Here is a 25,462-nt window from a genome sequence, read left to right as displayed (position 1 = left end):
GATAAAAATTTAAATGAATATTTACTCCCATTTTGTATATAATTTTTAAATCACGTTCCCATAGTTCATAGTAAATTTTTATTTAATTTTAAACTTTTTCTTCAATTGCAAATTAGCTCAAAAAATATAATTTTTAACAACTCTAGTCTACGCACAGACCACTGAGGTCTATGTAGACTCATTTCCATTACCTATTACATTAGCTATTATTCTAGCCGGAACAAGCATATTTCAACTAGTATATAAAATTATACTATTAATAACTTTATAAATTTAATTTTACTTGAATTATTTTACGTAAACAATGTACTGTATAATGCTTCAAGACTAAATATATTCGTATTTAATTTTTTTGAAAAATTGTAATTTTTGTATATATTGTGGAAATAAAACTGATTTGATTTTATATTCTGCTGATTACAGTATTTTCCTTTACAGACGATTTACTCATTGTAAAACTGGAAAATCTGCATCATAAACTGGGTAAGATATTATTTGAAGAGTTAACTGTAGCTACATCAATACTATGGAGTCTCGATTATCCAATCTTCCGTGTTGTCCAAGCCTCTCTGTGAATGATCAAATACAGTACTGTAAAATCTTGTGGTATGACTCTACCCCTGTCTGTACTCGGAATACACAAGCTTGGCTTTAAGTCCTTGCACTTTACTGTACTACTGTACTTCCTGATTGTTTTGATACTGCATAACACACAGTTAGTCCATTCCTCATACCCGTGTTGTCACTGTACCTGAGTAGATGAGTACCGCTTCATTCTATATTTTGCTGAGAGAGAGAGAAAAAATGTTTTTACTTTATCAGTTATCTTTATTTCATTTGTGATACAGTAATGACTTTGTAACAGAAAAAAATAGTTCAATGGAACACAATCTTAAAATATAAAATATTTTTTACAATAGAGATCAACTATCAATTTAATGACTCTTAAATTGGATAATTGAGACTCTAACTGTGTATCTAAACTATCAACCATTGTTTTGTAAATGTAATGTGAAACTGTATATATAAATTCATCAAAACTCTCATTCCATCATCCCAAACTGTGTTAAAGTAAAAACCTTATCTCTCAAATTAAGAACCATTAAAGTGAAACACTGAAAAGGTTATACAGGGTGTTTGTGAACTCTCTCGAAAAAATTCACAAGATTATTCCTTGGGTTAATACATGAATATTTTACTTTATAAACATGGGTCGCCAGAGCCTCGTTTTCCGTCTGTATGTATTTTTTATAAATAACTTTATAACTCGAGTTTGAATCGAGGTACAAACTTTAAATTTGATACACTTGTGTATTTTAACGTTTTACACAAACATGCAAAATTTCATTTTGTTGACTATAGCCGTTTCAAAATGGCGGCCATCTAAAATCTTTAATAACAATAGAATAAACAATAACAATTAAAAGCCAGTAAAGAAATTATTAACTATTTAAAAAATTAATAACTCAGCTGTTTGTTGTCCGATCTTTAAGATCTAGGTGTCATTTGATTTGGCATAAAATTTCACACATTTTGTGTTTTTTTGTAACTCTAGTGGTTTTGTAATGTAATTCGAGGTCAAAGATTTTAGATGGCCGCCATTTTGAAACGGCTATAGTCATCGAAATGAAATTTTGCATGTTTGTGTACCACGTTAAAATACAAAAAGTGTGTCAAATTTAAAGTTTGTACCTCGATTCAAACTCGAGTTATAAGGTGTTTTATGAAAAACACATACAAACAGACAGACGGAAAACAAGGCTCTGGCGACCCATGTTTACAGTATAATGTAAAATATTCATGTATTAACCCAAGAAATAACCCTGTGAATTTTTTCGAGAGAGTTCACAAACACCCTGTATAACAATAAGGGTCAGATAAGAGAACACATGTCTCAGGAAATCAGTAAAAAAATGCACAGTGGGAGAAATACAACGTTTAATGCCAAATCACTTGAAAGATAAATAAAATATATTATAAATAAATAAAACCTCTAAATTAATCCATGCGAAGCTCTAAAATCCAGCATTTTTTAAATTCTTCTTTTTTAAAATTTGGATCACTTAACCAAGTACCACTTATTTACAAGGTTTTGACTATTTTTAACATCTTAAGCTATTTGTGTTTATAGATATCACCAAATAAGTAAAATGTGCATCTTGATAACCCAGATTTATCAAAATGTTTAAAAAGTTTGTAAACATTCACAGGTTTTGGGAACTATTCTTTTAAACGCCAAATAACAGTTTTAGTGAAGCAATTAAATTTGTAATTGTGTTTAAACATAAAAAAGACACAAGTAATAAAGGAGATTATTATCAACCTTTGATTTACAAAATCTATGTAAACTGTTAAAGAGGGAATTGAAATTTAAGGTACATAACCAAAACCATTAATCAAAACAACAAAATAAATTGCTCAGGATTCTGAGTATATGTTCTCAGTGATAATCATTAAAACCAGAATAATGTTTTTAACATAATATAGACAAACTTCAACAAACTCATCAAGTGTTAGAGGAGCTTAAGATGAAAACCATTGAACTACAATCAGACATCAACTGTATGAAGTCACAGCTGACAACATTGAAGTTTTCATCAGCTGGGGCAAACACAGCATCTTTTACAGGTATTGTGTGTTTAATTATTTACGTTCTTTCTTAGTTTGAATGTTTTTAGTCCAATTCAGAAAAAATCACTTTAGTCGTTGGCTTATGTTTCAGTTAGTTTGTTTCTTATCTTAGATTTTACACCTAAACCTAAAAGACAAAAGCTGTAGAATCATATATTTTCTTAATACTAAGACTCAAAGAATCAAATAGATGATGAGGGTATCCACTCAACAGTGGGAATCTTTAAAAACCGCAAATGAGCTTTCCAATTTAGAAAACCTGGATTTAGCTGTGAATTTTGTGACTAAACCTTAAAATGGGTCACATTCTGTGTACTCTTGGCAATAAAACTGTCATCCATCAATGTAATCACAAAACCATAGCGAATCTTAAAAATCCCTGAAACTTTCCAGGAGTCTTTTGGTCAATATCTTGGAGATACTCATCCCAATATAGTTGTGAAACAAACAGGCACATAGTGAATCAGTGCTATCTTAAATATATTCTTTGAAGATGGTCTGCTCTGTATAACTTATGTTAAGTCAGACTAGATTTGTGGCTTGAGTTTTGCCATTTGCAGAAAGACAATTTCAGTATATTCTCTTTTTATTTTATTGTGTTTTATTATATTCTTTATAAAGTTCTTCCTCTCTTACCGTCCCTCTTTGGACCGGGCCTAGGTCAGATAATACCCTAACAGGTCGGTTAACCCCGAGTATAAGTCGCCAAACACCATTTTCCTGACTACTGGAATGGCAAACTATACTCGCTGAAAAATGGGGCAAAAATTTGACCTCAAAGGGTTAAAACAAGCAGCTATGTGAACTTGTAAAATAATGTAAAAACAATAAATTATTATGTTATTTGAAAAAAAAACTCATATTCATCATCAATGCATGGTTTTACAGTTTTTTCTCTTAAAATATACTGTATTTAAGTAACAACGAAAGTACCGTGTCCAAAGCTTGCTCTTACATACCTATACCTTAACTGTACTATCTAGATAGAAAGGCAACCTGACTCTTCTATACCACAGTACTGCACACTTCACTCTAAAAAAAAAACAAAAAACAAAAAAAAACATACAAATTTCAATTCAATCCGGCAACGTTAATATTAGGCCTACTGTATTTATAAATACACACACAAACACACACACATATAATTGACACAAAACTAATTACAGGAGCAATTATGTACATACCTCTAAAATTTACTTGAAAAAGTCAGTGATTCATTTCTACCGTTCATTTACCATTGGCCAGCCATAGTAAAAGGTATTGACTGTAAATACAAAATCCCTCGATACAATGTTACTTTCTATGGAACAGGTGAGGAAGGATGTGCAAAAGAAATAGATGTATGTTTATACAGGGAGAATAAAACCAGATATGGGACTCCAAAGCTTAAAAATAAAGAACATTTCTTAGTAGCTATGAAGGAAATTGAACTAAGTCTGAACAAGAACAACTCTTTAATAAATAAAAGTAATTCCTCGTCAGTTACTATAGTGAATCTGTCTAGCTCATGTGAGTCCATACACTCTGCCAAACAATCCTCCACAGAGAATAGTGATGAAATACTGGTACCGTATGATGGCATTACACCTAGTGTAACTGAGACAACACCCGAGACAATTAATACACAAGCGGATGAAACTCCCATTTCACCAAAGGGTTCTAGCCTCAAGAAATCAATCCTAAATTCCAATCCACAAGAAAATAAGCTGAATAAAAAGGACATTTCTCTGGCTTTATTGGAGTCTAAGTGGGTAACAGATGACACAGTTCAAATTGTTTTTGACATCTTCAACAACAATATTGCACACAAGGATGTACATTTCATCAGTCCAGTATTAACACTAGCTATTAAAACCCTTGATAATTTTGGGGAAATTCTTTTACCCCAAAATCTGGAAAATAAAAAGTTTGTCTTCATCCCTGTAAATGATTCTTCTAAGGTTCAGAGCATTGGGGGATCAGGGACACACTGGAGCCTTCTTCTGTGGGATAAGGATCAAGACAAATTTTATCATTTTGACTCACTAGAAAATCTTAACCACCTGCATGCTAAGTGTATATACGAAAGGCTGGCTACATTTTACAATGCCGACGCAAATCATTCCTTGGCTTATGTAAGGACAGCTCGACAAACCAACAGTGTAGATTGTGGAATACACATGCTCCTGACTGCTGAGTGCATATCTTCAAAAATTAATGCTGGGCTTTTTGCATCCTCCAACTATAAACTGGAAACAGATTTATCAGTTCCAACATTTACAGAATCGGATATCTTGACAAAACGAGCACAGCTAGCACTTATAATCTACAAAGACCAATATACAAGGATAAATAGAGATACATTAACACAGCTTCTATTAAAAAAGGAAATAAAGAGTAACTTGACCCAGCAAAACCCTAACGCAAACCATGTACCGTCACTTGTTGTAGCACCTAATCCTGAGAATGTCAACCTAAACAAACAAAAATGGACAAAAAAAAAGACAAAAAACATTTAAGTCTAAAGTTTTCATTAGATCCAGTCCCATTGTAACCGAGAACAAATTCGATACCTTGTCTCAAAATGTTCCTAGTCTATCAAAGGCAAATAATCAGTATGTTAGCCTAAATAAAAAACCTCAGATAAAAAAAACCTCAACATAACAAAGATAAAGTTGAAAAGGTGTTTTCAAATAAAGTTAAAGTGACTGTGTATGGTGATAGCCAAAGTAGAAATGTAGGCTACAAACTTAACCAAATTAATCAGGATGAGATCACTGCTGTTGGAACAGTTATGCCGAATGCATGCATTAATCAAGTGGCAGAAACAGCGCGGCTTTCAAAGTCCAATGATGATGTAATTGTCCTCATTGCAGGAACTAATGATGCACTGCGGAAAGATCTCTCTCCTATATACTCAGCCTTAGAAGAGAAAATCAAGAGTATTAGTTAAAATAAAACTCTCATTGTAACTACAGTACCACCAAGATTTGATGTAGGCAAGAAGCATGAAGTTCATGATGAAATTTGTCTTGCTAACAACTACATAAGAGAGCTAGTGGATAGAATTAATAAGGTACACCTGGTTGATTTGGATATTTTGAGCAGAAATCACTTCACCCGTAAAGGTCTTCACTTGAATAGCACAGGCAAGTACAAATTAGCGAAACAAATTTATTTCAAACTTAAACAGCTTTTTGGAAAAAACAAAGAAAAATCACGCCCTCCCAGCACTACTGTGGACAGTACAGTAAGCAACGCAAAGATAAGGATTATTGAGACACACATGTCTTCTGTCATTGAGCAGTTTCAAGAAGACAGATCTGTTGGATTTGCCCACAGCATTTCTGGCGACTTTAATGATGAGCGACGTATGACGGCAGGTGTAGCAGTTGTGTTTGCCAAGTACTTCAAGAAGCCTTCTGCTGACCAGTGCATCACAGACCACCTTACACTGCAGGAAAGTCAATCTGGAGCTCTTGTGTACAGTCTTGTTACTAAAGACAAGTATTATGGCAAGCCCACCCGCCAGGACTATGAAACCGCATTTGAGCACCTAACACAAGACTTCAAAAAGAGAAACCTGAAACACTTAATATGCTCTCCCATTGGGTGTGTGAGAGACAATGTGCTTCCAAAAGACTTTATATCCAATATAATTAAATTTCAAAAGCATACTCTAGCAAAAATTACTATAGTTTCTTACTTTCAAGTCTTTTAGAAAATTAAGAAATGATTTGTCACACAGAGATTTTACAAGTGAACTTCATAAGCTAGTAAATGAATTGGCTCCTGCACAGACTTCAACTAACACCCTACTCAACACCACAAACGGCCCGGCTACCTCAACTAGAGCAAATATCACTTTACCAGCAGACAACTATTCCCCGGTTCCATCTTCCACAACTGCACGTGACCAGACAAGCGATACAGATACTTGCCACTCTTCGACACCCAAGGTGAGGGGTCACCACCTGGAGAGCTATGCTGCTGCACTTCAAGACTGCCTGCCCATATCGCCAGTGATAAGTGGTCAACAAAGTGAGAGTGAAAAGCAGAGCAAAGTGTGTTTTTTAGGCTAATGCAAGTTAATGTATGTTGTATTAGAAACAAAATTTTAGAGTTGGAAGATTTATGCATTGATAAGAATGTCAACTTAATGTGTATCTCTGAGCATTGGTTACAAGAAAATAATGTTAATGTTTTTATTCCTAAAAATTTTATTCCTGCAACTGTAGTCTGTAGAAAAGCCAGGAAAAATGGTGGTGTAGGAATTTATATTTCAAATTCAATTAAATATTCAGTTATTGATGTTACACAGTTTTACTCTGAGATGAATTTTGAATGTTGTTGTGTTAAATTACTCGATAACAATGTTACTATTTTAAGTATTTACAGATCTCCAAATGGTGATGTTGATATTTTCCAGACTGAATTTGAACATGCCTTGAAAAAAATACTAAAACATGATCAAAAACTTATTATTGCTGGTGATTTCAACATTGAAATGGGTGTTGGATGTGAAAATAATACAGTTTCCCTAAGATTTTTAAACCTTCTACGATCTTTTAATCTCTTTCCTTCAAATAATCAACCAACTCGCAATAACTCCTGTATAGATAACATAATTGTCAATTTTAATAGGAATCTGTTTGACATCACATTGGGAGATCACTGTTTTTCTGATCATGTACCACTTTTATTTAATATGTATTCTGCTACCAACTCTCTCAGAAGTAAAATACAACCTGGCAGTACATATATTAGATTACAAAAAAATGAAAATGTTGACTTATTTAAATATAATTTAGAAAAACAAAATTGGCAAATGATTGATGATTTTAAACAAAATAAAATTAATGTTCAGACGTTATTTGATGATTTTTTTAAGAAGTATGTTAATTTATGGCATTTTTGTTCTCCTTTGATTAAAGTAACTGATAAGGTTGCATGTAAAAAATCCAAAATTATTAATTGGTATACTCCTTCATTAGCAGAAACAAAAAGTAAAATGTTAACTCTGTACACAATTTATAAGAATATGCTTAAGCAAGGTTCAGAGCACTGTCAGGCTGCTTATAATGTTTATTTGCAACAAAAAAGATTATATCAAAGGGAACTTCTGCAAGCTAAAAAAATTGATGTGGAGCAGTATATAAGCAATGCCTCAAATTCCTGCAAGGCTGCATTGAAAGTTATAAGCAGTGAGTTTTCTCCAACTCACAGTTCTGATGTCAATTTAGATCCGGATGAATTTAACAATTTCTTTATAGACTCAATAAATCAGTTAAGCAAAGGAACTAATCTTGGTCCCAATAATCCAGTAGAACTCTTGAGTAGTATTCCAAAAAACACAACAATGTTCACATGGTCAGAAATTTCCTCAACTGATGTAATACAAGTAGTATCTAAATTCTCCAACTCTAATTCAATGGATTATTATTGGCTGTCTAACACAATACTGAAACAAACCATCCATATAATAAGTGAGCCACTTGCTTTTATTTTTAACAAATGTATGTCAGAAGGATACTTTTCCTCATTGCTCAAAATATCTAAAGTCATTCCAGTTTTTAAAAAAAGTGATAAAAATTTACATCAAAATTACAGACCTATCTCTATTATTCCGATATTCTCTAAAATATTTGAATCTCTAATGTACAATCAACTTAGTTATTTTTTCGAGTCCCAACATTTATTTTCTGAATGCCAGCATGGTTTCCGTCCTGGTAAGTCTACCACCTCGGCAGTACTTAACTTAACAGATTTATCACTAAATGCATTTGAAAATAAGGAGTCGGTTTCGCTAGTTTTGTGTGATCTCAGTAAAGCTTTTGATAGTGTTCCTTTTGATGTATTACTACGTAAATTATCATATTATGGCATTGAAGATGGCACAATAAAAATTATTCAATCATATTTGTATGACAGAAAACAGTATGTATCAGTTAAAAATAAATGTTCTGCTATGAAACCTGTAGAGACCGGTGTCCCTCAGGGTTCTGTTTTAGGCCCTTTCTTTTTCTTAGTATACATAAACGACTTGTCTCAAAATCTCAATATCCATTCAATAATTTATGCTGATGACACCACTTTACTAGCCAGTCACAAAAACTTAGAGTACCTGAAACAGGTCACTGCAGAAGCTGAAAAACAGGCTCTTGCTTGGTTTTCTTCAAATGAGCTACATTCTAATCTTGAAAAGACACAATATTTGACATTGAGTCTCAAGCAGGAAATTAGTCTAGATTCTGTCAAGCTTTTAGGATTTCACATTGATTCAAAATTAAGTTGGTCAAATCATATTGAGGCGGTTTGCAAAAAGTTATCAAGAGTAGATTGCTTATTATGGAAATTAAAAAAATTTGTTAACCAAGAATATTTGAGACTATCGTACTTTGGTCTGTTTCAGTCCCACATACTCTATGGCATTCTAGTTTGGGGACATTCCTCTCATGTAGCTGATATTTTGACGATTCAAAAAAAGGCAGTTCGTAATATTGCTAATTCAAGATCCCTATCTCATTGTAAACCTCTTTTCATACAATTAAAAATTCCAACAGTAATTAATTTGTACATTTTTCAAGTTTTACTCTACACCAAGTCAAACTTGCATTCTTTCCCCCTTAGATCTGACACTCATGAGTACAACACTAGGGGTGGAGGCAAGCTCAGCATGAAACCTCATATACTGGCTAAAACGGGTGACTCTTTCAAAATTAACTCAATTCGCTTTTTTAATAAACTACCTGATAGTGCAAAATTTGTTGATTACAATATTTTCAAAAATAGAATTTATAATTGGCTAATTCAAAATCCTTTCTACAGCATAAGTGACTTTATAAAGTGTAATATTGATGTAAATTTTAATTAAAATAAGCTACTATACCTAATTAATTGTACTTTTTATATTATTTGGATGTATCAGAAACTTGATTGTATTTGGATGATTATTTTGTAATGTATATGACGTGTCCTATTTCTTTGTAAAAAGATCAATGGAATAAATGATTCTTATTCTTATTCTTATTCTTATTGTGAGTTTCCTTTTTGGCTTTAATACTAGACGTGCCCTGCACAATTATACATACTTTAGCACACTACTGTAGCTTTACATTGTAACTTATGTACTTGTTGTTATAGGAGGCCCTCCACCACCTCCTCCGCCACCTCCTTCATTTTCTCTGGTGACTCCAGCTCCATTTATCAAGGCTAAACCAACCTCAGTCAAGACTGCGAAGGACCCTAAAGGCCCCCCACAATTCAGCATCTCCCAGGATGATATTGCCAAGATGCTGCAGAAACTGAAGAAAACCTCTTCCACTTCACGATTGGTCAGTAAGTCAAGCATGAGCTGTGTTTGATGTGTTTTTAGAATTGTTGTGTAAGATTTAATGTAAACATGTGAATTACCAGTATGAAACAGAAGTATCTTCTATATGTTGTAACGAGCCTTTTTCCTAGAGGGGGTAAATATTTGCTATTTGGCCGCGCACCGATTGTTGAGGTAAGCAAGCGGCGGCGGCGAAGCTAGCGAGCGCCTTTTGACGCCTTTTGACCCTGCTTATCAGTACCGATAAGCCTGGGATATCCTGGAACTTCAAGACAGTATATGACAGACATTCGAGTCGTGGATCCCGTACAGTGAAGATAGTGTGGTGTCTTGTGGAGACGAATGGTATACGTTGGTGGTGTACCTTTAAGCCAAATTTCATCAAAACCGGAAAAAAATTGTTCGAGTTATTTGGACACATTTTTATATCTATATATACAATTCGGACGAATAGTGTTTTTTGCCTCTGGCGACATCAAAATTATAAGTAAATCGGTCCCGTGCCCAGGTCTTACCATGCCACCTACTGTAATAGTTGATTCCCTAAAGGGAAATTCGATTAAAAGAGTCTTAGTGAATACAAACAAAAAAGCAACAGTAGTTAAATGTTATTTATGTTGTGTTTATTCCCAACATACCTGGTGTATTTGAAACAAAAACTCTTTTATTTATAATTATAATTGATTTAACATAATAAAACCAAATCTAAACTTTGTTTGTAAAAAACAATGTATTTTAGTTCAAAATTCAAAGCGATCATATGATTGATAAAATACGTAACAGTTGTTACTAGTATTTTGTTTATTGTAACACATTACTTAGAGCAATCTAATGCGCTTGGCACGAATTTATATAATTAATTGTATGGGTCGTTTCATTTTCAATATTATCAAATTGCTTTACTACACCATCAGATCACTTCACCCGACTTATTCTCACGTTTTTATAATATCCGATCCATACCCGATGTAAATTAGACTTAGCACACCTCTAGTAGTTGTGGACTCCATGGAGATATGTTATAGTCAACGGTACACACGAAAATGAAACCTTAGTTCTCGTCTTCAAAAAGTAGCATAGCGACGACGGCCCCCTAATGACCAACCCTTTCTCGAAAAAATGAGGGACTCTTTTGTCTATTTCGCGCGGACATCGCATGGACTTTCCAGATCAACATTCCTCAGACTACGTGATTCACCCTCTACATCTTGTTGACAGGCCATTACTTCCAATAGTATAATGGAGTAGTATGAAAAGTGTATGAAAAGAGTAAGAACTATCGAGGGGTTGCTTATTGAGACATTATAGATAGGGAAACAAGCATAATCAAGAACACTACTTGGACAATAAGTTTTATAAATCTGCTATATCGTAAACATTTATAAATATTGATTAATCTTGTAACTTTAACCCAAAAGAAATTTCCAGATTCTATGGAGATTCCACAAATTACCGACTACATCAATAAGGACACAATACAACTTGATAAATTTGTTTCTGAGATCTTGTTGTTCAAATTGTGCATTAGTATGTTCTATAGGAAATTTGATTGGTTTGTCTAATAAACTCAAGCTTATGAACTGCCCCTTACTGGCTGTTGCAGCAAAAAGTTGAACACATTTTAATGGCATGTCACACACTACCTGTGACTTCACTGGACCAGTGTTGTGATCAAGCGACCTGTGTTGTTCTGTGTGGTTTAGTGAAAACTTTTGTAATGTAATATCACAGTTAAATTTTTACTCTGAGACTTTTGTTATTACCGGAGACTTTACTGGACCAGTGTTGTGATCAAGCGACCTGTGTTGTTCTGTGTGGTTTAGTGAAAACTTTTGTAATGTAATATCACAGTTAAATTTTTACTCTGAGACTTTTGTTATTACCGGAGACTTTACTGGACCAGTGTTGTGATCAAGCGACCTGTGTTGTTCTGTGTGGTTTAGTGAAAACTTTTGTAACGTAATATCACAGTTAAATTTTTACTCTGAGACTTTTGTTATTACCGGAGACTTTACTGGACCAGTGTTGTGATCAAGCGACCTGTGTTGTTCTGTGTGGTTTAGTGAAAACTTTTGTAATGTAATATCACAGTTAAATTTTTACTCTGAGACTTTTGTTATTACCGGAGACTTTACTGGACCAGTGTTGTGATCAAGCGACCTGTGTTGTTCTGTGTGGTTTAGTGAAAACTTTTGTAATGTAATATCACAGTTAAATTTTTACTCTGAGACTTTTGTTATTACCGGAGACTTTACTGGACCAGTGTTGTGATCAAGCGACCTGTGTTGTTCTGTGTGGTTTAGTGAAAACTTTTGTCATGTAATATCACAGTTAAATTTTTACTCTGAGACTTTTGTTATTACCGGAGACTTTACTGGACCAGTGTTGTGATCAAGCGATCACTTTGCACCTGTATTGTTCCATGTGTGTGGTTTAGTGAAAACTTTTGTAATGTAATATCACAGTTAAATTTTTACTCTGAGACTTTTGTTATTACCGGAGACTTTACTGGACCAGTGTTGTGATCAAGCGATCACTTTGCACCTGTATTGTTCCATGTGTGTGGTTTAGTGAAAACTTTTGTAATGTAATATCACAGTTAAATTTTTACTCTGAGACTTTTGTTATTACCGGAGACTTTACTGGACCAGTGTTGTGATCAAGCGACCTGTGTTGTTCTGTGTGGTTTAGTGAAAACTTTTGTAATGTAATATCACAGTTAAATTTTAACTCTGAGACTTTTCAGTATCTATCTTAGGCATTGAATCTATCTATCTAAATTTTATTGAATTTTTACCGGAGACTTTTCAGTTATGACTCAGACGTCGTGCGGGTCAGACGCTAGTGCCGAGCGCTCCCTTATCTTTTTAGTTATCTTTCATTGATAATGTTATAGTCAGTTATTTAAATCAAGTAGAAAGAGTGCTTTGTTATTTTATTGTTACATTTTTATTAATGTAAAGTATTTTACGCAAATAAATTCAAGTGTACGTTTTTTTTCCTCTGTTCAAATATGTCGGGAAACTGTGTAGTGTGTAACAACAAATTGCAGCAGCGTAATCTAGTTATTGCGTGTTCTGAATGTGGTAAAAGTTGTCATCTTAAATGTGTTAACATGACGAAAGAAGAACTTGATTTCATTACAAGTGAAGGACAGATTTGGCGATGCCCACCATGTGCGAAATCTAGAAGACAAATTATGCAGGCGGTGAAAGATGCGGAAGAAGGTAAGGCAAGTATCGACCAGTTAGTTTTTATGTTAGAAGAAGCAAAAGAAGACCGCAAGCGGATGGAAAAAGATATGACTAATTCGTTTGAATTTTTGCATAACTTGGTCAAAGATCAAAAGGAAGCCTTAAATGTGCAGTCACAAAAATTAAGTGAGTACATGTCTGTTATTGAGGGACTTAAACAGGAAAATGGGAATTTAAGTAAAAAAGTTAGGGAATTGGAGGTAAAATTGGATGATAGTGAGCAGTATATTAGATCTAATAATGTTGAAATCCATGGAGTTCCGGAAAAAAGTAATGAAGATGTGTACGAGACTGTAAAGACTGTCGCCAACGCCTTGGGATTATCCATCGAGAGGGAGGCTATTGATGTGTGTCACAGGTTAGGGAAAAGGACGGGTTACGACGGCCCCCCAACTATCATTGCTAGATTTGTTTGTCGTGAGGACAAACTCAATCTCTTACAAAAAAGGCGCGTAAAGCGAAACTTCAACACAAATGATCTCGGACTGTCGCAGTCGGCCGTTCCAATTTACATAAATGAAATCTTGTGCCCTGGGCGTAGGAAGGTGTACACTGCGGCCCGTCAGGCAAAGAAGGACAAAAACTACACGTATCTGTGGATCCGCAATGGAAAAATATTGATGAGGAAGGATCAATCATCGTCTGTGTGTGTGATAACGTCAATGGACGATGTTGCTAAGCTGTAAAGATGATTGTTACAATCACTTTCGATCAGAAATACTTTGGTATGTTTTCTTAGTACTTATTGTGTGTATTGTTTTATATTTATTCTTAAAGTGTTATGTTTGAATGAGCTTAGACAGCGATGGTTCATTTAATTCATGTGACAATCTAGAGGATTCTTTTGTGTTGGTTGATCAATTATTTTCTGAAGTAGGTGTGGAAGCTATTACTCTAATTAATCAAAATATTAGAAGTTTAGAGACTTTTGTTATTACCTGTGACTTCACTGGACCAGTGTTGTGATCAAGCGACCTGTGTTGTTCTGTGTGGTATAGTGAAAACTTTTGTAATGTAATATCACAGTTAAATTTTTACTCTGAGACTTTTGTTATTACCGGAGACTTTACTGGACCAGTGTTGTGATCAAGCGACCTGTGTTGTTCTGTGTGGTTTAGTGAAAACTTTTGTAATGTAATATCACAGTTAAATTTTTACTCTGAGACTTTTGTTATTACCGGAGACTTTACTGGACCAGTGTTGTGATCAAGCGATCACTTTGCACCTGTATTGTTCCATGTGTGTGGTTTAGTGAAAACTTTTGTAATGTAATATCACAGTTAAATTTTTACTCTGAGACTTTTGTTATTACCGGAGACTTTACTGGACCAGTGTTGTGATCAAGCGACCTGTGTTGTTCTGTGTGGTTTAGTGAAAACTTTTGTAGTGTAATATCACAGTTAAATTTTTACTCTGAGACTTTTGTTATTACCGGAGACTTTACTGGACCAGTGTTGTGATCAAGCGATCACTTTGCACCTGTATTGTTCCATGTGTGTGGTTTAGTGAAAACTTTTGTAATGTAATATCATAGTTAACTTTTTACTCTGAGACTTTTGTTGTTTCCATAAGGAGAGACTCGTAAATAAACAAAATCTTCATTTAACATAGTTCGCCACAAAATTTAGCAAACTGTCCCCTTGTAAGCCTAACAGACAGTATCACTTTCTCTTTCTCTTGGTGTGCTTACGATTCATATACAACTACAAAAGCTAAGTCTTCAACATTCATCTTAACTCTGAAGATTGGTAGACATTTACTGTATTGAAGTGATAGTGGTTGGTATAATATGTAATATGTTATAGAATATCCAGTTCTATCCGCAGTCAAATGTACCACACCAGACAAACAAAAACAAATATTTAACTACTTTTTTCAGGTTTGGAGTTTTATAGACTCCAAAAATCCATGTATTGTGTCATTTTACATTAAAATCATGTTCTGAAACTCCAACATTGAACCAGGAATCAGGCCTATCATAACATATGTCTATTTTCTTGGACATATCTATAAATGTTCATAATCTTAAAAGTTAAGATACAAAAACAAACATTTTCTCCAAATAAAAGTTTGATTCATTTAAAAATTATGTTAACAAAGTAAAATGGCATGTTTCATTAGACATTCCTTTAACAAAAAAATATAGGCCTACTTTTTTGTACTGTTTAAAACAGTTTAGAAAATTCCATCCTACTGATTTTATATGACAGTAACAAACCCTGAAAACAATTACCAAAGCTATGGTATTCAAAGTCTGGTCAGCTAGGGGTGGTCCTTGCTAGGGATGGTGGGGGAAGGTGTCCTTGATTTGATTGTATTGTATTTTTCTTGAATCGGCTGTCATGGTAATAGCTGGAGTGATTCCTTCTGATCTGCTCGCCATTGAACTTTTACTTTGTCTTAAAAATTGGTAGAGAAGAAGCTAAACTGGAGACTATAGCAATGTTGTGGGCCTGGGGGAGATTGACTTGAACCTAGACCAGGGTCGCCACAGTGTGTGTTCTTATCAAACCTTGGTCTATTCACTTCTACAGTAGGTTTTGTCACTGTAGATACTAATTTAGAGGTGATGATGAAAAAACATGAGGTGACACATGGTACCAACATGTCAACCAAATTCGACAAGGGAGAGAAACTTACAATAATCTCATACAATTCTCATCTAAATTATCCATCTTCACAATTTGAGCTAATCTTTTTAAAAATATTTAGATTAAAAGTTGTTGTTCATCTTGATAATTGAATCTCGGATTTACATTACCTCGCATTTAATACATAGATGTAGTAATTTATCTATTAAAATTATAATATTGATAACACAAAAGTAATATAGTTAATAGCAATAATATTTATGTCACAATTTAGTGTAATTAATATATCTATGTATTTGTTATTGTATAGTATTTTCATTTGATGCTCGTGACTCGATCCCTTGCACTCAAGCTTTGCTTCCCAGGGACCTCATTTCAGAGTATTTGACGTAAAAAAAAATTAAATATAATGTTTCTTTTTTGCATAAATTGAATTGAATTGAATTTTACAAATAAATGTTTGTGACCTTGAAAGTCATTTGAACAAAAGTGCAATGCTCCTACAACCTTTTTTCACAATCTTGTATATTAATTACAATTAGTTTTATATCTTCTTCTAAATAATAATGTTTGTAGATATTAGCCTAGACACCTATTTACTATCAATATTTTTACCTTTTTGGTAGCCTAAGGTGTCCAAAATTCTTATCTCCTGCGAGACGCGTTTCGCATTAATTACAATGCATCTTCAGTCGCTGTCACAGGTCTCAACATTGCCCACAGAAGTGGTTGTCACAATTTATAAAACGTATTAACATAACCGTACAGTTCACGAAACATATATGTATATACAGTTTTACGACCATGGTCACACACGTACTGTACATCAAGCGAGCGGGAGAAGACACGCAATACCGCACAAGGTTGTAGGCCTACTGGTCATTCCTCCCTTATCTTGTCTTAATCAGCTGTTGTGTTATCCGTGGTAACCTCTTCCCCCTCTAGTCTACTGTACAGATGAAAGGTAACTTTATCAGAAAAGTCTTCTTTAACATTTAATAAGCTATGTCTACCCATTGAAGTGACCTTTTTGAAAATAAAATACTCCTCCCATATTTTCGACCTTTGAGCGTTATCAGAGGCTTTTAGCACATTTAGCGATTTATCAAAACTTATATTGTGTCTCGCAGGAGATAAGAATTTTGGACACCCTAGGCTACCAAAAAGGTAAAAATATTGATAATAAATAATAATGGTAAAATCCAGCTATTTGCTTGTTGGGTAAATTATTGAAAATGATTGCAGTTGGGTTCTGGAAACAACGTACCAAGGAAAACGCCTCCAAGAAGGAAACTCTTTGGGAAAACACCAGGGTATGTTAAAATTTAAATTAATACAGTTAAGTTTGGTAGAATCTAGTTTAAAAAATGTTTAGTAAAAATTGGTGGAAATATTCTTGACAAATAGATTTTTTACAGTTCAGTAAGTAATCTTGTGATGTTCATTCAACATGCAACCGAACATGTCATGTCCTGTCAATTAGACCCCTTCTGTTAATTGATTCGATCCAAAGTATTATTTAATTTTAAGTTACACTTACACTTCTCATAACTTAACTAGTCACAAGTAGAGATGGCCAAGATCTCAAAATTACCAAGATTTCGGAAATCACGTTTTACTTCAAAGATTTTAACTTATTTCAAGTGTTTAATTTATTTCAACAAATGATTTGGTTTTGAATTATGACGAAACCCAAATTGCCTTAAAAGAGTCTAAATATGTAACTTTAAAAACAATAAGAATGTCAAATGGATAAGACATAAGATGGAATCTATAGTGGTTGTGGGTGTTAACCAATAACCATGTCGTCTGTGGAAACAGCTGCCCGTAAACCACTATGGATTCTAATGAAACAGACTTTTTTTAGGCACTCAAGGAATCGACGAAGCTTCACATCCCTGTCACCAGGAGATGACCGCACCAGACACAAAACACCACTCAGTAGCATATCATCTTCACCAGCTCACACTGATGTCGATGTCAATGAAAATGCCGAAAATGGTAAGTACCCGTGATCTAAAACCCTAAAACTGTGAGTCGTGAATTTTGTTAACCACGACAAAAAAAATTTAATGGAATTTCCCAACTAAACTTTAAACTTTACTTTAAACTAAACTTTACTTTCATTACTTTGTGACTTAACATTTAATACAAATTTTAGAATCTACAACATTCTGGGTAACATCCTGATAATCTCATGGCAGCATTATTAATTTTGACTTGAACAATCTTTGAAGATGGATTCTGCCAACACTTTAATACAGGTACCCACTCAACCGTGAAAAGACCTAGGATGTGTTGTGAATTTTAGGGTCAACCCTTTTAACTTGATTCCACAAAACTGTTGATACCAACTCAATACTTTTTACTGGATCCTTGGTGAAATCTTTATTATTTACGGTAGGGGTCTGCGGTACAGAAAATATAAGGTCGGTACGGTACGCGGCTACCCGTATTTTTGCGGTTTTTTTCTCAGAACTGTATTTAAACCATTATTTTTAATTTTAATTCATTGGTAAAGGCTTTACCTTTATTACTCTGAGATACTTTGAATAGCAATGATAAAGTGGTTTTAAAATTACCTTTTGTAATGTTGCATATTTGCGACGCCCGGTCTACAGTGAAGACAATAGTGAAAATTATCATAGTTTTCTTGAAATAGACTAAACGTCGCATATATGCGACAGTTCATTTTTTTTGGTGTTTTAAGGTGAAAGTAAGTAAAAAAATAAACAGATTATTCAAGAACAGATTGTAACTGAACAAATATAAAAGCTACATAGGATAATGCAGCATATATACTGCATACATACATACAGTGATGCAGAAAAATAAAGACCAGTTTTTCCAACTATTATATGACGTCACCAATCATCATATCCACAGACCAAGCGACGCAGTTGTCCTGTGATCTCTGTAGACCACTGCAGGGAATTCAGTGCCTTCAAATAGACAACTACAAAGATATAAGCATTTTAATAACACTAGAACCCCGACGCAAATATGCGTCGGCAGTCTATTTTGCGACGGCAGTCTATGGGTGGAAACCGGCCGTCGCATATGTGCGTCGCTGGTCCATGTGAATAGAAAATTTCGTACTATTGCAGTTGCGAACGTGTTAAACTTATAAAAACAGAAAATTTCGTACTATTGCAGTAGCGAACGTGTTAAACTTATAAAAACATATAAAAGTATTCAGTACGAAGACAGTGTAGTTGCCAGCTGTTCACATTCAACAGACGACAATGAAAAACTGAAGGTTATGATGAAGAAATGGCAAAGAGCATCTTTTTTTATCAGCTTCAAAACTTATTATAAGATAGATACAACTCTTGCAAAGTTTTTTTCTGAAACTAAAATTTGGATTACCACAGAGTAAGATTACAGTAGACTCCCTCTTACCCGGACACCTTTTAACCAGACATCGGTTTAACCGGACAATTGTTATCAGCACATTAGTTTAACCGGACTAGATCGGCAGGAAGTGGGCAATACTGAAACGACTGTTCTCGTGGGAAAGATTTGAGACCAGTGATCACGTGTAATACAATGCTCTCCTAAATTTAAATCGAATATCACAGTAAACAGTCCGTTTTAACGAGTTTAACCGGAAAACCGGAAAAACCAGTTATCCGGACTGGTCTCGGTCCGGTTAGTATTGTCTTTTCATTTACAAAGTTAACATCCACACATATCAATCATTAGTTTATCTCAGGCTCAATCCAATTTTCTTAGTATATTTTAAACCTCTTCCAAAGAATCAAAAGACTTAGGCCTAGACCTAATTATTTAAGAGGGCCTATACATCACCCTAGTAATAAATGATGAAGATCGTAAACAAACATCTGATAAGACTTTATGTGCTCAGAATCAACTACTGTAGACTACGATAGTAAATTGAAAGTAATTTATTATTATAATAGGCTGTACCGAACCGAACTTGTACCACGTAAAATGATGTAGGCCTACTGAAACCGCAGACCCCTAATTAACGGTCATCGTGATGACACGGTGGAGTGATTGTGATTATCTGCTTCCACGACTGCCATGATATTGATAATGTTCAACCCACAAACTTTATATTTATTTTATTATTATAATTACAAACACAGCCAATCCATTGTTTTACATATATTTTAGCTAATAATCAATGGATTGACTTGTATCAAGTATAGATGTAGAGTTGAAGATGTCAGCTATCATACTAACTTGCCCGTAATATTGTTTGTTCAGTTGACATGATGGAATACAGGTAGTGTGACAGTCAATGGCAGCAATATCCTGGTGTCCGCCACTAAATGTTGTCAGTACAGTTCACTCTTGTACTGTACATTCCAAGCACGTAGGCCACCAACCTCTTAAAAAGAAATTATTATTAATTTATTACAAAATTGTATTTTGTAGGCTGTGACCAGCAGAAGTGAGAATACAAAGTTACCTGACAACTTCCCATTCCAGGAAAAGAAGATAATTTTACCAGTGAACTGTGTACTTCACCATGTAAAAAACACAGACAGACCTAAGTACACTGCTCATTACCTCTGTGATATGTAGTCTTTTATTCTAGTCTTTAACTAACTTGACGATCATATCTCTTTGATTTTGTACTAACTCTGTATGTACTTTTTTATTCTAGTCTTTGTTACTAATGATACTTTTTTTCAACCCAATGAGTGAGATTTCATAAAATAACAGCCTTAAAGCTTTGTACGGGTAAGGAACACCTCTATTTTAACAGCTAATTGTATATTGGTTTTTTTAATAATAGTTATTTTTCACTAAATTATTTCTGAAATAATTAATCTAAATAAATGAGAGTTTTTTTGCACTAACCCAAATTTTTGTTATAAATGTGTTTTCCTCTGGCACATAAAGTGAAAAGGCTGAATAAAAAAAGCTAAATAAAATAAAATAATTGAATAAAAATTAAAAATACATGTTGTGGTTTGGTAAAATACAGTGATTTTAGATTGCATAATTGTTCTTAGTTTACTTGAAAAAAATCATGTCAATAATGTCTTTGACCTGAGAAGATATAGTCTCTGAATTGTTGATATTGAATTAGTCTCTAACTTCTTCATCTTTTGGTTTAAAAGTTCAACCAGACCTGAAACGTTTATATTTTCTTCATTATCATCTCAAGCTGACAGGAAAAATTTTATTGTGTAGCTGGCTGTTAATGGCTTTGCCCAAAACCACTCATTTATGTTCGGTGTTGAATTTTTCCCTTCCTTAGTATAAATGACAAAGGTGTTTTTATTTCTTAAGTTGTTTGTATAGTCTTCATGTTCGCAAATAGTTTATTTTGCTAAGAAATGGTTGTATTACATTGTATTACATGGTTGTATTACATGTATTGTGTTTTGAAAGAATATTTTATCACTATGTTTAATTAAGGAAGAAGACAGACAGAGAAAATTTCATTGTGTAGCAGTTAACAGGGTTAAAGCGGAAACCACTCCTTTTTGTTTGGTCACATTGTTTTGTTTTCCTTGTTAAAAATGTTTTTGGTTCATTCAATTTGATCATAGTGTTTTGTTTTATTTAATCTATGTTGTTTTATTAAAACTACATAATCATTTGCAAACAAGAGAGTGGACAAGTATTGGTTTTATTTGAAACTACAAGAGTGCTTAATTCATTGATATTTTATAGTTGTAAATACATGTTGTCTGTAAAACATGGGATGTATAAAATTTATCCAATCATTTCAACTCTGTTTAATGTATTTTCTCACGTATTACATGACTATTCAAGTTTTTTTGAAAACTTTACAGAGTTTTGAGTTAGTTGCACTGTGTTCTTGCATATTCCATCTAAATTGTAACATGTACAACTTTATTAAATTAGCATCAACAACCACTTGTACTATTACCAAGAAGTAAAATTCTTTTACAAATATCATCAAGGAATTGGCTGTTATTGTTTGGAAGTCACCACTAATTTTTTTAATAGATACTTTTCATTATGTACAGTCAAGTTTCACTATCACTACAGAACTGGTGAATAATATTTACAAAATGTTCCAATTCATAATGTTTAGTCCTATTGATTTATATCATTAATTCAGCATTGAAATAGTTATGATCACAGATAACAGATTTAAGTAAAATGTTTCACAACTTAATACAAGTATTAAGACGTTTTTAGTTTGTATTAAAAATTACTCAACATTCAAATATTGGCTCTTTCACGACTACCAAAAGTGGACAAGAGCGTACTTGAATTTTGAGTTGCTTATAATTATTTGTTGTCATATACAAATATTTTATGCTTGTGTTAAGTTGTGAAACTACTCAACAAAGTCCATTTGAAAATCAAAACATTTTAGAAAATTAACCAAGCACCAGCTGTTAATTCTCAATTGTGTTTGAACTCAATTATGCCTTAACTAATACAATGTGAAAAGGTTTTGTCTGTTGGTTAATTAATAGTTGTTTTATGTTTACAAAACTTTATTGCTTCTATAAAGAAACTAAAGGTAATTGCAGCGTATAGGTTTGACAATTTTTATCCTACTATTTTTAAGGCAAATATTAGAGTAATGAATAGCTTTTTAGGCAACAACCTTAGTCTAGTCTTACTTTAATTTACTCTAAATATTTCCTCTAAATGTATCTCATTGAAATATCTTATATTTAATAAATATAAATAAATTGTATTCGTTAAAACAACATGTTATTATAATGGTTTACTAACTATTAACTTGATTTTGGAAGCAAATACTATAAAATGATTCAAAAAGAAATGTAATACTTGCCCACTTTTATTTTTATAAAACTTCTTGAAATATAATTAATTGTTAACTTAAGGTCGTATATTAATCCAGATTTAGGTAAATTAATTTAACAATTAAAAACTCTTTTCATTATCAAATATTGTGTCTCATTTTTGTACATTACAAGCAGTGTTTTATTTCAAGTTATTGTTGTAGTTGATACTGTATCCTACACATGACCCTCTTGCACAATTCCTTGCATCCCCTCTGCTATAACACAACAACACAAAGTAAAATAATATAGTCTTTATTTGGAAAAATGTCTTTCAATTATATTAATTAAAATATTTTAGAAGTCCCAAAAACCTTTTCTCGGTATATAGGTCTAGAAAACAGTTCAGTTGTGTTTTGTTTAAAGTTAATACAATAGCATTATTTCTATGAATGATTAAAGAAATAAATTAATAATGATTTGAATTTTAAATCGTACAGCTAAGTTAACCACTCTAAAGTAGTTATATACTACGTACTATATAGATTTATAAAAACTTTTGAATTCTACTATCATGTTTGATTTGCAAAATAAAATTTAGGTTTCTCGTTCAAGTAAAACATGTGAGAGTCAAAATTACAAAGTTCATCCCACAAACTTTTATAAAAAGTAGGCTGAACATGCTTGCCAGTTTTTTCTGTGTTTATTAATGTCATTGGCATTATTTTACTTGTAAGGGAACTAGCGAGATTGGTGTTGTGCCATCTCGTCCAGATTCCAAGATAGTAGGGCACAATTTATTCTCTACCCGCCAACTAGTGTCATCTTGTTCAAAATCCTATTCCATTGTTCACTTGACTCTTTAATAATTTTTAATTTTATAATTGTATTTAGGCCTATGTGTCCTTCCTCATCATGTGGTGTTAACCACTGCTAGCTAGTTCTTGTATGGTTGGAGGATTTGGTCTTCAACATGTCCGAGACTGTAAATTAGAGCTTTTGGTAATACTACTACTTTGACTAACAATTTATTGGTGAAATGAAAATGTAAAACTTTGTATTAAAGCTTGAAAATCAGAATTTATCATGATAGAATAGTTTAAGTAAAAGTATTTAATTAGTACAAATCAACTAGAAGTAAACTATACCAATTAACACATGATAACATAAATCTATAATGACAATTGTCAGTAGAGTTTCTGGGGAGGTTTTATAAGCCGTCTTGATCTGGTTGTTATTTTAGCTGAAGATTTTCCAGAGGTGTCTGGAGGAACCATTGAAAACTTTGTTATGTCTTCATCGATTCGATGATCCATCTGACCACTTGTTGATGGTTGACGTTTGTGGTTAACCGTTGAAAACTTGGTTATGTAAGTACCGTTGCCTCCATAGATTCGATTATCCATCTGACAACTTGTTGATTGTGGATGGTTGTGGTTACTTTCCTTTTGAATATTTGGCATTGGTCGCAGGTGAAACCGGTTTCTTCAAACTATGGTTCCTTTGTCAGTCAACACTTTATAAGATCGTGGTGAGTTTAGCTTTTCTACCACTTGTCCTTCACGTTCCAGATCAGATATCCAAACTTTGGTTCCTGGGTTTACATTTGATAAGGGTCGAGCACGATGTCTATAATGATTCTCCATCTCTCGGAGATGAGTGAAGTCCGCCTTTTTCTCCAGATGACATGGTAAAGTTGGCAAAATGTCCCGGTCCCGTAGTCTACGTCCATATAATAACTGCTGGGCTGTAACCATTGGCAAGTGGAGAGTTCCTGTTAGATACAAAGCTAAATATGGGTCGCCTTTGTTGTTCTTTAAAACAGTTTTTGCAATTTTGACAGCCGCCTTGGCTGAGCCATTGCTCTGATGAAACTTAGGACTGCTTGTTTTGCATAAAAAGTTGTACTCTTTGGCAAATTTTCTGAATTCAGCACTAGCGATGCCGAACTTCATTCCACTATCTGAGTATAAAACTTCAGGAATATCGTGGCGAGAAAACGTTGACTTGCATTTCTCAATAACTTCTGAGGCCTTGAGAACTGATCTGTTAAAACAATGAACCATTTGCCATCGAGCTTGAACAAATCCATCACTGCCTTTTCCCATGGACGTTTTGGAAACTCGAAAAGGAATGAGGGGCTCATTTATATTTTCCCTGTGTTTGATGCATGTTGGGCATGAAGCTACCATCATGTTTATATCTGATGCCATTCCTGGCCACCATAAACTGAATCTAGCCTTTTCTCTACATTTGGTGGCTCCTAGATGACCAATGTGTATTCTATGAAGCATTTCTTAACAAAGACTTGATGGTACTATTATTCTTGAATTGTGTAAAAGTAAGTTTTCCATCAGTGATATCCCATCTTTAACCGAGAAGTAAGGGATTAGTTGAGATGGAAGTTGTGATTTTTCTGGCCATTCATTATGACAGTATACTATACTGCAATCTTTCTGAAGATGGGATCTGCTTGCTGAGCTTCCTGTAACCTGTTTATGTTTTCATCAGTTGTAGGTATGTTTTCAACCACATTCTGAACAAAGGCTTCAATTTCTTCTTCCATGTCATATGTTTCCTTGTTTGGAATTGGGCATCTTGAAAGCAGTCAGCTGGTGCAAGGTGTTTTCCAGGTGTATATGTCACTGAATATGAGGTTCTCATCATGCGAAGCCTCATTCGCTGTAAGCGAGGTGTAGTCTAATGTCATCCAAATTCTTAGAGAGAAGATTTTCACAAGTGGCTTGTGATCCGGTTCAAATACATTCTCTCGACTAATTATATAGTCTCTGAACTTGTCACAAGCCCATGTGATTACCAGGGCTTTGTGTTTCGTTTAATACAGGGTGAGGCAATGAGAACGCCACAATTTGTTTTAGCTGTCACATGTTAATTGTTGCAACAACGAATAATCAGCTGTGCTTATAACATCAATTAAACTATGCCATTTTAGTAAACACTATG

At 33.8% G+C, this 25,462-nt stretch overlaps 1 protein-coding gene across 2 annotated transcripts; it reads left to right on the top strand.

Moving 5' to 3' along the window:
* The first annotated feature begins 2,498 nt into the window (after positions 1 to 2,498).
* LOC129005587 (putative uncharacterized protein DDB_G0285869) lies at positions 2,499 to 22,544 on the top strand. 2 transcript variants are annotated; one of them, XR_008491844.1, is made up of 5 exons: positions 2,499 to 2,628; positions 9,754 to 9,948; positions 17,034 to 17,101; positions 17,656 to 17,789; positions 20,193 to 22,544. XR_008491844.1 is itself a non-coding variant. In XM_054434514.1 (5 exons), the coding sequence occupies exons 1-5, from the start codon at positions 2,529 to 2,531 to the stop codon at positions 20,210 to 20,212; spliced, it is 513 nt and encodes a 170-aa protein (XP_054290489.1). In that variant the 5' UTR covers positions 2,499 to 2,528; the 3' UTR covers positions 20,213 to 22,544. The 2 variants fall into 2 exon arrangements, 1 of the variants encoding a protein (XP_054290489.1); XM_054434514.1 differs by having other exon boundaries at positions 9,754 to 9,944.
* Positions 22,545 to 25,462: the final 2,918 nt, after the last annotated feature.

This window comes from Macrosteles quadrilineatus, unplaced genomic scaffold (assembly GCF_028750875.1).
Source record: "Macrosteles quadrilineatus isolate MER2022 unplaced genomic scaffold, UCM_ALF_1.0 Scaffold_24__1_contigs__length_1734639, whole genome shotgun sequence".
NCBI lineage: Eukaryota > Metazoa > Arthropoda > Insecta > Hemiptera > Cicadellidae > Macrosteles > Macrosteles quadrilineatus.
The sequence above is the reverse complement of the archived record's forward strand: the minus strand, read 5'-3'. Positions and strand labels throughout refer to the sequence as shown.

Excerpts from the sequence above, each read along its gene's own strand:
- LOC129005587 (XM_054434514.1), top strand. The coding sequence starts at position 2,529 with ATGAAAACCATTGAACTACAATCAGACATCAACTGTATGAAGTCACAG. Across the intron at positions 9,945-17,033 it reads CCTCTTCCACTTCACGATTG|TTGGGTTCTGGAAACAACGT; the intron begins GTCAGTAAGTCA and ends AAATGATTGCAG. Across the intron at positions 17,102-17,655 it reads CTCTTTGGGAAAACACCAGG|GCACTCAAGGAATCGACGAA; the intron begins GTATGTTAAAAT and ends GACTTTTTTTAG.